General features: G+C 33.0%; 1 protein-coding gene across 1 annotated transcript in view; it reads right to left on the bottom strand.

The window, feature by feature from the left end:
• XRCC4 (X-ray repair cross complementing 4) overlaps nt 1-15,478 on the bottom strand; it is a 215,121-nt gene extending 199,643 nt beyond the window's left edge. Inside the window, exons 1-2 of the mRNA XM_049766213.1 lie at nt 15,334-15,478; nt 6,928-7,103 (exon numbers count right to left, since the gene is read on the bottom strand). Coding sequence (XP_049622170.1) covers nt 6,928-7,103; nt 15,334-15,472 — 315 coding nt within the window. The 5' untranslated portion in view covers nt 15,473-15,478. The remainder of the gene's footprint in view (nt 1-6,927; nt 7,104-15,333) is intronic.
• Nucleotides 15,479-16,148: the final 670 nt, after the last annotated feature.

The following is a 16,148-nucleotide window of genomic DNA, read 5'->3' as shown; positions in this document are numbered from 1 at the left end:
AGAGAACAGAAGTTAGAACAGCCATCTTGGACCACAGGGCCAGATTGATAGAACAGTGAGTAGAGCACTCTTCTTGCATCAATCCAGGGATAGATCTCAGATGGTCCCTATGCCTGCCATAAATGATAAAATAAAAACCACCATATTATTTAAGCTGTTAAATTTTATCTATTATTTTTGTATTGATTTTGTTTTGTTTTACAGATACATCTGGTGATGTAACCCTGAAGGGTTACTCCAACTCTGGACTCATGGAATCACTCCTGGTGATAGAGGATTTTATGAGATGCAAGAGATCAGACAGTTACATGTAAGTCAAATGTCCTACCTGCTGCACTATTTCTTCAGCTCCAATTTGTTGAGTTTTAGTCTAAACTATAACCCCAAACCAATACCTGATGGATGGTAGAAACAGGAAAAACAACGTGAAAGGAGATGCAAATAAAAGATCACAATTTTAACAGAGACATATAGTTAATTCTTGAGCACAAACAAATGTGTGTGGGGGGGAGGATTTAATTCATGTATATTTACTGTGTTTAATTTTCTCTTATGGAATTACCTCACTAGAGCTATTTCTACACATATAAAACTAAAATATAACATGACATAGTATAAAATCACCACACACACTGTATCTCCAACCCTAGGTGAACGAGTTTAAAGCAGAGTCGCTGCAAAAAATAATCAAAAGCAGGCTGAGGGGGCTGGAGAGATAGCATGCTGGTAATGTGTTTGCCTTGCATGCTGAAGGTCAGTGGTTCAAATCCCAGCATCCCATATGGTCCCCTGAGCCTACCAGGAGTGATTTCTGAGCATAGAGCCAGGAGTAACTTCTGAGCACAGCCAGGTGTGACCCCCCCCCCACCCCCGCCAAAAAAAATCCAAAAAAATAAACAAACAAACAAAAGTATTATTTTTAAAAAAGAAGGCTGAGGGTGAAATATGTATAGTCTGGCAATCTTTTATCTCATATGGAGAGCAAGCTGCCTGCTTGTTTTTATTAAGTACAGAGACCACCCTCAGGTGGAGGGATAAGAGCAGAATAAGGGCAGATAGCTCAGGTTATCTTAAACCTGTCCCACCCAAGTTTAAATATAAGAGGATCTTTGTTTTGGGTCAAACCAGTTGTAAACAAACAGATACAAAGAAACCAGAGATAATCTTTGTTTTGGCTAATACAAGGTATAATCTAACAACATGTAATAAATCTAAGACAATGTTTAAAAACAATAAGGCAAAGAGATAGTATGGGGATAAATTGCTTGCCTGGTGATCAACTGATTCCAGTACTATTCCCAACACCCTATATGCTGCCCTGAGCACTACAAGTGAATAGATCTGAACACTGAGCCAGAAATAGCTGAGAACTGCCAGGTTGGCCACAAATCCATCATCTTTGTGTTACCTCTTTAACAAAAAGATATGAGCATGCATAAAATAAATAATAATGAAATAAAAATAAATAAATAAAAGTAAATAAAATAAAATAGTTGAGTTCAAAACCATACAAGAGAATAGGGTGTATGCCTAGCAATGTGTCCAAACCAGATTTGATTCCTAAGATCATATGGCCTCTTGAACATCTCTAGATGTGGCCCTGAAGGGCCCTTGCACTGCCATAGTGGTCTGAGCAATCCCAGCAGAGCAAGGACCAAGAAATTTTGTATCCCTGGGTTTTACATAGGACCACAGACAGGTTAAGCCTTCTGAGTACTGCTCCATAGGCCTCCCAACAAAATTAACAAAAAATTAAATAAAAAAAAAGTATATATATATATATATATATATAGCTTTAAAGGGCTCTTCAAATGACTATTCCTGAGAAACAGAGCAAATTATAAAAGCAAAATAGGAAGTAAAAGAAATATTAGAATGCATTGTTAGCATAACAATGCATGAACTGTATAATTAGTATGAACTCTAAAAAGCAAAGAGGGAAAACTGTAAAACAAAGTACGTGAGTAATATCCCAAGTGAATACTAATAGTAAAGAGATAATGACTCCCAAATGCAGATTCCAGAATATAAATGTTATCAACCAGAACAATCTGCTGCCAATTCAAGAGCCCTGATGATGGAGCAGTACACAGCTCAGAGGTTTGTACTGTACTGAGAACAAGAGTTAATGTTCTAGCTAGTAATTTGACATTTATTTCTGTGAGAATTCAGCAATAAGAAAAAGTTTTAATATATATAAGTAAAAGAGAAGTAAGGCATAAATATAATTTTGAGGCTTGTGAGCTCTAAAGCAATCCAATAAAAATTATACAAATACCCAAATTGATGATGAGAACCTCTAGAAGGATTCTACCCATTTTCGGGGTATTAGACCCTTACCCCAGTGTATTTACTTTCTCTTTTTCAGGCAAAACCACGTAACTTGAACTAGCTAGCCCTGCCCCCACTTACAGGGGGAAATAAGGGAGGCAGCAAGACCAAACTGATGCAAGACTAAGTAGTAGGATAGATACAGAGGGGACCATATATTCTAGCCGCCCTGAGGGGGAGGGAAGAGGAAATGGGAGGTAGGACAAAAACGGAGGGTTAGGGAGGACAATTTGGGGATGGGAAGCCCCCCTGATTTTGTGTAAATATGTACCTAAAATATTGTCAACAATATGTAAGCCACTATGATCAAAATAAAAATTATATTAAAAAAAATTTCAAATAAATATATCCAATGTTAAAAAAAAATTATACAAATACTCCCACTAAACATGTACATAAACATATAAATGTAAAATACTTAATTGCTTTGGAAATGACAATCCTTCCACTCTGATAAAACACTAGTTAATTGTTTTAAAATAACACTTTTTAATTAAAAATATAAGCAGTTAATCCTTTAAAAGATGAATGAAATGTGCTATAAATGTAAATGTAAGCTTCAAATAAACATGCTATGACTTGAAAATTCAAAATGTTTAAACTGTTCAATAAGTAAAAATATATAAGACATCTTGAACTGATAGCAGCAAAAGCATAAAAGTCTGACCCACAAAGGCATAAATCTTATGATAAATGCTATTAGAGTTGATATTATATGAGTTTTCAGTAAGAGAGTGACTTATATCAATAAGAGAAACAGTATTCACTATATTTTTTAGTTGAGCTTTTGGCAACATTCAGCTTTCTATGTCATGAAATAAAGAATAATAAGTTCTTTTCTCAGATTTTGGTCACTCCCAACACTGGTAGTCTTAAGACGTGCTCTTCCTTTTTCCTGATAGTTGAATAATATTTCACTGTGTAGATGTATGGGTTTCTTCAGCCACCCATCTTTTCTCGGGCCCTTGGGTTGTTTCCAGTTTCTGGCTATTGTAAATAGTGCTATGATGAGCATAGGAGTGCAGAGGTCTTTTCTGTATTGTTTTTTGGGATCCTAGAATATATCCCTAGAAGTGATAGTGCTATATCATACAGAAGCTTGACTTCTAGGGTTTTTATTAAGGAATATCCATATTTTCAAAAAACCTGGATTAGTCATAAAATTTGCTTATATATGCGTGAATATGGATAGTATTATGCTAAATGAAATTAGTTAGAGGAAGAGGGATAGACATAAAATAATCTCACTCATTTACGGGATATAAGAAAAGACAGTATGGTAATAATATCCAGAGATGAAGGCCAGGAGGACAAAGCTTGCTACAAATTGTGGAGCAATGCAATTAGGGTAGAGAAGGAATCACTATAACAAAGATAGTTGGAACTTATTACTTTAAACAATAACTAGTTATTGAATGGAGATAGGTATGATACCTATGATACCCGTCATTAACAAAGGTGTAAACCACTGTGTCTAAAACAAAAAAAAAGGGGGAGAAACAGAGAGACAAACAGAGAGAGAAGTAAAATCCCTGCCCAGAGGCCAGGGGAGAGGGTAGAAGGGAAACTAAGGACATTAGTGGCAGGAAATAATCATAAGTGAAGGGTGTTGTCAATTGTAAGACTGAGGAAAATGAACAACTTCATAATCATGGTGTTTAAATAAAAGGAAAAAAGAAAGAAAAAAGAATAAGTACTTTTCCATGTTTCTAATAAACTGTTCATTTTTACTAAGTGACTTTATAAGATACTATCAGTAAAATTGTTTGCAGAAATACATCTTAAAGTTATATTTGCATAGAAAAGTTTAAACATATAGAGCACACACCCTGCTTTCCCCTAATACCCTAATCACACAGAGCTCACACCCTCTTACACCTGAGACACATTTTAAGTATCCCACTCTCACCTAAAATAAATGGAGTAATTTCCTCAAAGTTGCCTGCAGATGGTTGAATCATAAGTGATCTATGCTAAGCCACCCAACCATGAACTTGCCCAGGATCCAACATCACCAGCTTATCTAAAGAAATCTAGTTAAATAAACTAGTATTTTCAGATGTATCCAAAAGGCTGACTATAGTATTTCAAATTTAAGTCTTATTTCATTCAAAAAAATGCGAAGTAGCTGTCAAATGTCAAAAACATCCTCCTTTTCTACCTGTTCTGAAAATAGGCTTTCTTTTTTTGTGGTAAATAAATAAATAAATAAATAAATAAGGCAATTATTTAAAGCACTGTGTAATCTTTATGCATATCCTTATGAGAACCAACATTCTGCAATACTGAAATACTCCATATCTTCAGAAAACCTACTGAAAGATTAATGGTTCAAGTTATTAACTTTGGTAAAGTTAATTTGTTTCAGGGCCGGAGAGATAGCAGGTAAGGAGAGAGGAGGTAAGGCGTTTGCCTTTCATGCAGAAGGTCATTGGTTCGAATCCAGGCGTCCCATATGGTCTCCCATGCCTGCCAGGAGCAATTTCTGAGCATGGAGCCAGGAATAACCCCTGAGCACCGCCGGGTGTGACCCAAAAACCACACACACAAAAAAAAGTTAATTTGTTTCAAGCTATTTTATTTTTCAAATTGACTAACATCAATGATAGATGTAAATCAAATAGTAAAAGACATCCTGAAGACTTCAATTTCTTTCTTCATGAAGCAGTGAAACCAGTGAAAAAAATTGCCAAGACAAGTAATATCCAAATATTCCAAACCCAATTTAGTAACCATCCATTTCACCATGTAAAATCTATTAGAAGTCTCTCAGGTTCCCAAAAAGTAACAAATCTGAATTTGTTTTATGTAGTAGTGTCCATAAGACAAGTACAGGCTTTATGTAATAAAGTTACTATTATACACAAATGCTTCTTGAGTGGAAAATATCATTGCTCCCATTATGACAATATTGTACTTTAAAATTTGAGGAAAAAAAAGTCCACAATTGTGTCGTATGTCATCATTTGACTATACTTGGGCTATAGAAAATAATACTATGTAATAAATAAATTTCAGCATCCTGTTCTCACCTTCTGATTTAATATATTATATATATTCTATTATTTTCAAATACTAGTTTATTGAAACATAAAAACAGACAGAAAAAATATTGTTAACATTGGTAGAAAAAGTACCTAATTCTTTTTTGTTTGTTTGTTTGTTTGGGGTTTTGCTTTTGGGCCACACCTGGAAATGCTTATGGGCTACTCCTGGCTTTGCAACCAAGAATTAGTCCTAGCACTGGTCAGGGATTCATGTAGGATACTGGGGATGCAATCTGGGTCAGCTGCATGCAAGGAAAGGACCTTACCCACTGTACTATCTCTCTAGCGCCAAAAATGATGTAATTATAAATAGAAATAATTACTAAAGCTAGTTTCTGTATTATATTAAAATAATAATAGATATCTAAAAATAATGGTTACATTTGTTACTTCAAATGGTTTCTAAAATGAAAGCCTTTAAAATAATTAAGTTTAAATAACTTTTAAAATAATTTTTAACTCAATTTATTCCTAGCAGTCAGTAATTCTCAAAACTTAATACAGACAAATTTCCCTTTATTATTTTCTACCATGGACTTCATTATTGAACAATAAAAAAATAACTTGCAAAAAGCAAGTACAATCTCTAAATATCACATTATGTAAGTCATGCAAATAATTAAAATTATGTAAAATATACAAATAGTGTGAGAATGTCTGAAGGCCTGGAAAAGAAAAAGGTAATTAATGAGTAAATAGACTTCAAATAAATTAACATAAATTCTGTATATGTCAGTAAAGAATTTGCAAATGTAGAGAATGATATATTCTAGACCTTTGGGTACTAATCAGAAGTCCCTAGAAAATTTCAAACCCTAGACCAAAACTATGCACTAATCTTCCAAATTGACCAGTGAACAGCTTTACCCTCATTCTCATAGTAGGATCTCCAGCCTGGACAGGGAATTTCTGCCATTTTCAAATAAATTATGTCTGATATCATGTTTATAATCTGAGGCGGGCACATAAACACTGTACAACACAGGGCTACTCAAAGAGACATTATGGTCGAACCCTAACAATCAGATATTTACCTCTTTGTATTCAAATTCCTCCTAAAGTTCCTGTAAATATTATACCTGAACAGGAACTCAGGGAGGAAGTGTTTTGAAACATGACTTTCCATGTTTCCTTTACTTGTCATAATAAATAGACTTTTTCTACTTAACAACATTTGGTCATGTCTATTTGCTTGACGCTCACTCAGAAGCTCACACAAAATTCAAAATTCAAAAGTATTTCACTTTAGACAACTAACCACCTTGATAATATAAATATATGTAGTTAAATATGATTCCTAATACACTGATATTTAATACTAGACTCAACTATCTACTACTGTATAATATCTTCTAATAAAGTAGAGAATATATTCTAATAAATGTCATAATTTTTAAACATAAACATAGTATTTTCTTTCTTACAGTCATTATTTTTTAAAACAATATTTTGCCTTGTCTCAACTATAATGCTGTAACTATAAATTATGTAATTTATAATATGCTTTTATAAGTTACAAAAACTTAAAATATGATGAAGTTTTACTTACTGAAACATCTTTCAGGTTTTTCTCAAAGGAGAAATGACCAAACTCTTTAGAAAAATTAAACTTGTATGTGTCAACTGGTTCTGCTTGTGACACTAATGCTTTTCTCAGTTCTTCAACATATTTCTCTTTTTCCATCGCCATGTCCTCGGCTTCTTGGGAAATCTCTGATTCGGAAACTTTGGGGAAAAAATGAAATGTTCTGAAGTTAAAAAAAACAATCTAAACATGAAAATGTATTTGTTTACCTACTATCACTAATTTATAAATAATGAAATAAATTTCAATAAAAAGTAAAATAACCACACAAATTATTAAGTCAGATTTGAGATTTACAGAATTAATAATTTTTGAGAAAAGTACTAAGTTAGCTTCAGATCTTAACTGAAAATCACTAGGCTTTCTGTCTTATTCATTTATCCTTAGATTAAATAAATAAAATTAAAATGCCACAAAAGCTTCCTTCCATTTGGCATAGCAACTCATAGGAATTCTTCCTAGGAATAATTTATCAATCATTCAGAATTTATAATTATAGCACCTATTCAAAATTAATAATTCTTCCTTCCTTGCTTCAATTACAAAGATAATATATAGAATTCCTCACCACATATGCACCATCAAATTGAATTAAAGGTGGAATTCACTCTGCTCACTGCACTGTGGGCCAATAATACAAAAAACTGATGATGAGTTTAACAAAGGAGAAGCAAGAGAAGGGAACTGCTTTGCTCCTCTTACATTTACTATATGCTATTCTGGCTTCCAAGTCTCCCATCTAGGTAAATTTTAAAGATGTTTTATTCATCCATAAAGGTTTTTATTTTAATAATTATATCTCCAATTTTGGATCAAAGAGATAGTTACAGCATTTTGATCTCATTTAGATTGGTCTTCATGTAAAGTACCTTGATTATTAATGTCATTAGTTCATATGTCAACAATATCTGCTGTTTTGTTTTTCATACTTTGTACGTTGGACATGGCTCTCCTTAGGTAAAGTACTCTAGACACAAGACATAGTCTATAATAAAGTTTCTAGTCTTCCTTTCTTAGAATTCTATTAGTTTCACCAATTTGAAACAGTTTTGAAAGTTATTTTATTTTATTGGAGAAGCAAAGGGAGGGGTATTCAAAGGGATATTCCTGGCCATCTGCAGAGAGTTAGAGATTCACATCAGAGTCATACCGATGCAGCTAACATACAAGACAGCTCTCTGACCCTAAAGTTATTATTATCTTAACTTTACACTTGAGGCAAATGTTCAAATTTATATTTCCCACTGTATCTATACATACCACAAATTTGATGTTTTTGTTTTTGTTTTGGAACTTCTTTCATTCACAGCCATCAGTAATTGGCTTGATTTTTGAGATACATTCACATACTGGAGTAATTCTAGATTGCATTTTGTTGATTTATGTGTATAGTTTTTGTTATATATTTGGGGATATACTGGCTCCCAGGTAGTGCTCAAGAAGCCCAAGGGCCTCTCTGGCAATATGCAGACAACTGAGTCAAACAAGTGTCCAAAAATGCAGAATATGCTGTGGTCCTGTAACTTTAGGGACCAAGGAGGCCACTTTTGTGATGCTCAGGCTTTCAGAACTAAAGCAGTTAATGCTGGCTGAGGGGAATCAAGTGATTAAAGGAATAGAATGGAATCACACCCCTATAATCCCTCTACTGTTTCCACTGTACATTGAGCATGTTATATGTAATGGTTATGGTATGTATATTAATTATTTCATTAACAGCCAAAGAATTGCAGGTTCTTTCCTTCATACTGAGAGATCAGTTCTAACTTTTAACAGGCCTGCAGTCTACAAATTCCAACCCATTCAGATATTATAATATTTTATATCATATCAGATATTATCAGATAATATATATTAGATATTATCTGAATTATAACAAATATTATAATCACAGTCATTTCTATTTCTATTTCATATTCAGTTTGAAATATTTGAGAATCACATTTAATAGGACTTCAGTTTCTATTAACCACATTTGCTTGCAGGCATTTGGATTTACATTTTCTTCCCCACAGCACCCCATTTTTATTTTTGAACCACATAGTAGTACTCAGAATTTATTCAAGAATGTGCTCAAGGATCACTGCTGGAAGAGCTTAGGGAATCCAGGGATCAAATCCTCTATATTTTACTAGCTCTTCAGCTCCTGGTTTACCCTTTCTTATATTAAAGATATATTTATCATAAAATAACATTTGATTGACTGGCTTCCTATGTTAACTCATGAAGACCGATTAGATCTTTAATTTCATATTAAAAGGTTAAATTACTGTTTTAGCCTTCATAACATTGACATACTCATTTTAAAAGTAAGAAGACTTAGAGATAAGTTAATAGAGCATTATTTACCTAAGTGTTAATTACCACCTACTCCACCCTAGAGTAGAGGACTGCTAGATTGATGAGGGGGGTAGTAGCCTTGGGTGAAATTTGGGGAGGAGACTTTCAGTTTGTTTATTTAAATAATGAAAATTTCCAAGGTGTAATGAGTAATTTCTTTTCCTGAAAAATTCAGATGGCCAAATGAGTTTGGAAACCTCTGTTCCAGAATCTCAAGGAGTAAGTATTGAAGTTGAGATTTATATGTATACTTCTCTAGTTGTTTTAATTTTAAGTATTGGATAATTATTTCCTTTTATGATTTTTTTAAAATAATGACATAATTACAAGCTGGAGAAATAGCCCTAGGTTGTGCACATAACCTAATTAAACCACAAGTGGGCTTCTGTACATTACAAGGAGTAACTCCTGAGCATACACAGCCAAAAAGAATCCCTGAGCTATAAAGCTAAAACCTAAACTAAACTGAAACAAAAATAAAATAAAGCTTTTCATAACTTCAGTTTGTGTACTATTAAGTATGTGAGAGCCCCATTTAAAAAAATGAAGAAAAAAAAAACAGGATGATGTAGCATTATCTATTTTTGATATAAAGTTCTGATACTGATATATGCATTGAGGTATGTTTTAAATATACCTTTTAAAAATATAAAAAGTGGGGCCAGCGTGATAGCACAGCAGACTGGGCATTTGCCTTGCACACAGCCAATTGTATTTGATCCCCAGCCATCCCGTACGGTCCCCTGAGCCGCCAGGAGATATTTCTGAGCAGAGAGCCAAAGTAATACCTAAGCACATACAGTTATGGCCCACCCCCCAAAAAATATATATATAAAATATATATTTAGATATACAATATATTTTATATATTTATGTCTATATGAATTTATATTTATTTATATAAATATATTTCTATATAATGTCTTTGAAAACTATATTGTTTTGTTTGTTTTTGGATTTTTTGTTTTCTGGGCCACTCCTGGGTATGCACTCAGAAATTGCTCCTGGCTTGGGAATCATATGGGACACAGGGGGATTGAACTGCAATCTGTCCTAGACTAGCGTGGGCAAGCCATACAGCTTGTACACCATTCCAGCCCCTGAAAACTACATCTTTTAAAAGAAAAAGAAAAAAAAAACTATCATATTATTCTGAAGAGTGTCAGATAATTTTATTGAGGAATGTCTGGAGAGACAGAAATTTAATATCTTAATCTTTCAAATAACTACTCTCAAAAAAGTGTAAAAATAAATGTTCCCACTTTTAAATAATTCATATTTCATATATGGATAATTTTGAAGAATTACAATATCTAGGAAAATTAATAGATTAAATAAATGTATAGAAATCATCTTTATTCAATACTGAAAAACTAAAAGAATGTAATGTATATCTAATAATAAAATATAAGTGAAAAATATTCTGTTTTTGTTAAAATAAAGATTCCAGGGCCCAGAGCAATAGCACAGCAGGAGGGTGTTTGCCTTCCATGCAACCAACCTGGGATGAACCTGGGTTCAATTCCTGGTATCCCATATGGCCCCCAAACCTGCCAGGATTGATTTCTGAGCACAGAGCCAGGAGTAACCACTGAGTGTCCCCGGTGTGGTGCAAACACCAAAAATAAATACAAAAATAAAATAAGATAAAGATTCCATTCTAACAATAGGTAAAACAATTTGTTCTCAAAAAATAGAGCTTACTGAGTATATACTATGTACCTGGTACTATGTACACACCAAATATGAGAGTTAAACAAAAAACAATGGCAATCTCAGAGCTTAAACTCAAGCAATAGATAACTTTTATTCCTAATTTGTGAATGCTATCTATTTTTTCATTTCAAAATGTTTCATATTTAGAAGAAATATTACAAAGGGAAATTTGGTATTTAAACTTATTTTTAAAACTGAGAAGCTATCCCTTTTTAAATGTTTATATGAATATATATTAAAATATAAAATCAGACTGCCCATTTGAAAATTAAATCCTGGAAAGTCAACATGGTAATCAGTTTTGAGTTTTAGTCTAAGAACATCTGAAAGAAAACATAGCCTATAAGCCTTTAAGACTCCAGAAACCTTAGCGTCTAAGGACAGAAGCTACAGAAATAATAATATTCAGCAAGGATATAGATGAACAGCATAATATGGCATATAAAATAGTCAACATTACCAAAACTAAAGGAATCATTCTCAGAGAGGTAGAAGCAAAAAAAAAAAAAAATCCATGTAAGAAACATTATTTGTGGGTAGGTGAAATGGAAGTAAAGGAAAACCATTTCCTTTGATCCTTATGTATCATAAACAAGATATTATATATCATAAATTAGCATCAAAGTTCAAAACAAATCTAAAGATCAGTGTGAAAGTACAGCAGGTAGGGCGTGTTGGCCTTGCATGTTGCCAAACCAGGTTTAATCCCTGGCATCTCCTATAGTCCACAGACATATAAGAAGTGATTCAGGAGCACAGAACCACAAGTATTCCCTAAGCACCACTAGGTATAGGCTCTCCTCCCAGAAAAGACATTATAATCCTCAATTAAAGATACTGATGTCAAGGGGTGGGTAAAAAAATAAAGTAAAAAAAAAATACTGATGTCATATCAGGGATATATTTATTTATTTATTTATTTATTATTGGGTATTTTGGGCTATACCTGTTTGATGCTCAGGGGTTACTCCTGGCTAAGTGCTCAGAAATTGCCCCTGGCTTGGGGGACCATATGGGACGCAGGGGGATTGATCCTTGGCTAGCGCTTTCAAGGCAGACAGACACCTTACCTCTAGTGCCACCTCTCCGACCCCACTGATATATTTATCAGTTTAATAATTAAATATTATTTTAACAAATTGTCATATAATCTAATTTCAAGATAGACCACAAAATGTTTAAGTGAACATAATTATTTAATAATACTAAAGTGATATGGTTCAGTGAACTTTAATCTACTCCAAAAATAGGCTTCATAAATGTCCTACCACACATTACAATTATTTTTTTCTTTTTTTTTTTTTTTTTTTGGTTTTGCAGGCCACACCCATTTGATGCTCAGGGGTTACTCCTGGCTAAGCGTTCAGAAATTGCCCCTGGCTTGGGGAGACCATATGGGATGCTGGGGGAATTGAACAGCGGTCCTTCCTTGGCTAGTGCTTGCAAGGCTGACACCTTACCTCTAGCGCCACCTCACTGGTCCCACATTGCAATTCTTATAAAAGTCATAATAATTATTGATTGTGAATACACTTTATGACTTAACCCTGTGATAATTCTCTATAATGTTAAAGAGATGGTAGACCACATGATAATTAGACTCCAGAACATTATTAGATGCAGCATTGCTAATGAAAAAGAAATCAGTGAATTAACTGTGTGGGAGATTCAAAGAAACCCCATATCCTTTTAATTTCATCAAATGAAAAAAGAAAAAAAATTATCTAAATTAACTGTTACAGCAATCAAAAGTCATACCAAAGAAAAAATAAGGATGAGGTATAGGAAGAAAACTCATATTTATGTTTTAATTCAATGTTTTTAATCATGTTATTGTCTACAAAATCAAGCCAATTATAAAATAATTCTAAACTAAACATAGAAAATATATATTTAGTCTCATTTGTTTCTGATATAGAAACATATAACAAAATAATAAAATAATTAATATACAGTATACATGAGATTTAAAACTTAAATATTTTTGAAAATAATATCAATAAACTTAGTCTAGTGAGACAATATTCACAAAAATAGAATTACAAAAATATGGCAGTAAATTTTGTATGACATAAATTAAATGCTTCAGAAATGTAAAGTTCATTTGTATTCTTGGCTAAATTAAAATTTAAGAGAAAATCAGAGTAGTCCTTTATTTCCAATCCTTAATGATAAAAAATTTTAAAGATATAATTACTGCTCTTTGCCTTAGTGAATGAGGATTACTTACAAGATTAAAATTTAATCTTTTCTTTTTATAATCACATCTCTTAAAGCACTTCAAGGTCATCTGTTTGACCAAAATTTCTTATTATAGAAAATAATTTGTTAATTAGAAATATCTAACTTGTAATTACACACCAGCAAAAATTTCAACTAAAATCTACCTTGGAGCTATATAGTTAGAAATGCATTTCCTTACATTCAACTTCCACAGCTCTGTTCACCATGAGGGAACCTCCTAAAGCAGGATTATGTCACTCCATTAATATGCACAGAGTTAACTTGACAAAGTTTCCTCCACTCCTACACTGAATCAACCAACCAACAACTAATATATTGCCATAGCTGAAAAATACACCACAAGGAGCAGGATATGGCTGAGCAGTAAAGAGCCTGCCTTGCATCTATGAGGTCCTGGGTTTAATCACTGGTACTGGCAAAACAAGAAAACAAAAAGAGGGGGAAAAAAATAAAAACACCCAAGTAATAATACTGATACCACAACAGCTACTGCAAACTATATATAGTTAGTGCAAAAAAAAAAAATTCAGTTTAAATGTGCTATATAATTGCATTTGAAATACTCAAAAAAGAAACTTAATCTCACACTGTGAAATTTTAAAAGCTATAATTTTTAAAGATAATATAATAATTATGGTAGAAAATTTTGCAAAATATTTTAAAATTTAATAAAAATGCAAATTAATATGAATATCATTATATTTATAAGATCATTCAAAACCAAACTCTAGAAATAACTGACATATAACTATAGAAATAAATTTTTAGGAAGCCAGAGAGATACTATAGTGGGTACAGTCTTCTCTTGCATGTGGCCAATTTAAGTTCAATTCCTGGCATCACATATATCTCCTGAGCTCTATCAGGAGTGATTCCTGAGGCCAAAGCCAGGAAGGAGTAAACCCTGAGCACCACTGGGTGTGGTCCAAAGCCCCCACAATAAATAAATAAATAAATAAATAAATAAATAAATAAATAGGCTTTTTATATATATTTCACTGAAAAATTAAATGCAAGTTTATTCAAAGTTCAAGGCACTATCAACTGCACTTACCTTTTTTGTAACACAAATTTTGGCCTAACCAATCTACCTCCTATGCCTTCTTAGATATTAAGAAATGATATATGCACAATGTTCAGGTTATGTTTTGCATATAGACTTCACTTTGAAACTATGGTCAAGTTCAAATACTAAAGTGCTGATGGGATTAGGAGACTGCTCAAAGGGCTAGAAATCACAGGTAACTACTTAGGAAGGAGCCCCCACATTTGACTTCTAGCACCATAGGTTCCCCCATCCAAATTTATTGATGAACAATAATAGAAGTAGTTCCTGAAAACGGCCAAGAGTAGCACAAAAAATAAATTAAAAAACCAATATAGATGTTTCCCCCTCTTTCTCTGTCAATCTTTCTTTGTCTTTCTGTCTCTATTTTTCGTCCTCACCTACCTTCCTTTCTTTCTTCCTACCTCCATTTCTCCCCCCCCTTTATAATTACTAAGTTAATTTCTTAAAAACAAAAATTATTTCATTCACTTAAAATAACAGATCTAGGGGCCGGCAAGGTGGTGCTAGAGGTAAGGTGTCTCTTTGCAAGTGCTAGCCAAGGAAGGACAGCTACCATGATTTGATCCCCTGGCGTCCCATATGGTCCCCCCAAGCCAGGGGCAATTTCTGAGTGCTAAACCAGATTATCACTATGATCACTGGAGTGATCAAACAGTGGTTACCCAGTGGGTAACCAGGATGATTCCTGAGTAGAGAGCCAAGAATAAACCTGAATACTGCAGATTGTGGCACACCTCCAGAAAAAAAAATTTTTTTAAAAGCAAAACAAGTAAATAAATTAATGTTGAAAAAGAATTTCATGGACTACACACCTATTTCTCTACCTTTATGTTAATTATTTTAAAGCATTAAATATTTCACATCTCTGTACAGACAGCAATAGTAAGTAAAATTAAGCCTTTTGTGATCAGTCAATATTTATTTTTAAAGCACCTTACCTAAAATATCAATCAAGACTGATGCACATTATAAAACCACTCAGAAATTTGATTTTATAGTACCTGTCCCAGTCCAAGCTGACTGGCCATCAGTGAGTGTAATGACAAAACCAGATCCTAGTGTTTTTTCCCAAGTGACTTGTAGGAAATGAGTGATGTTGGGTTCAGATGCAAAACGGATCCTCCTTACTTTTTTCTCCATTTCTGGTCACCTATTATAAAAGAATAAAATTAGTACTTTTGCAAGAAATTGTGACAATAATATTTTCTGTACCTGTCTCTCAGATACACAAAGCACCAAGGAAAAGACTAGCAAGTCAACAACCAACTTAGTAACTCATAGTTTGTTCCATATTTATTCATATTTTATTCATAGTTTTATAAAGTATATTCATAATATTACACATCAAAAAAACCTGTAAATGAGTAGAGGAAGTTGTAATAAGTAAATATAAATTAGTTTCTAAAATAATATAAAAAGTAAATTATCCTCAAAGGTCAATATCCTTTTTCCTACAAAAACAAAAATGAACACAAGAACCTATGTAAATGATCTAGGAATAATTTCAAGACTAAAACTAATGAGGGTAAATTTTTGCCTTAGTACCTGTCTGAATAAAAGGAATGTGAAATGAAAAGAAGAGAAAGCATAAGGTACTGAAAAAGAAAACCTCAGAATCTAGGATGGCAGCATCCAATCATTCTTTCTCTAAGAAAGGTTCTAGACTCTGTGATTTGCTCTATTAACGTAGAGAGAAACACCTTGTAATAGAGGTGAGTAGTGTTGAGCTATACATACATACTAAGGCCTGTAACTTTTTTTAACTTTGTACAGGAACACTATATAAAGGGAAAATTAAATGTATCAAAATCCAATT

This window comes from Suncus etruscus, chromosome 2 (assembly GCF_024139225.1).
Source record: "Suncus etruscus isolate mSunEtr1 chromosome 2, mSunEtr1.pri.cur, whole genome shotgun sequence".
NCBI lineage: Eukaryota > Metazoa > Chordata > Mammalia > Eulipotyphla > Soricidae > Suncus > Suncus etruscus.
Note: the sequence above shows the minus strand (reverse complement) of the source record. Positions and strands in the feature narration are given on the sequence as shown.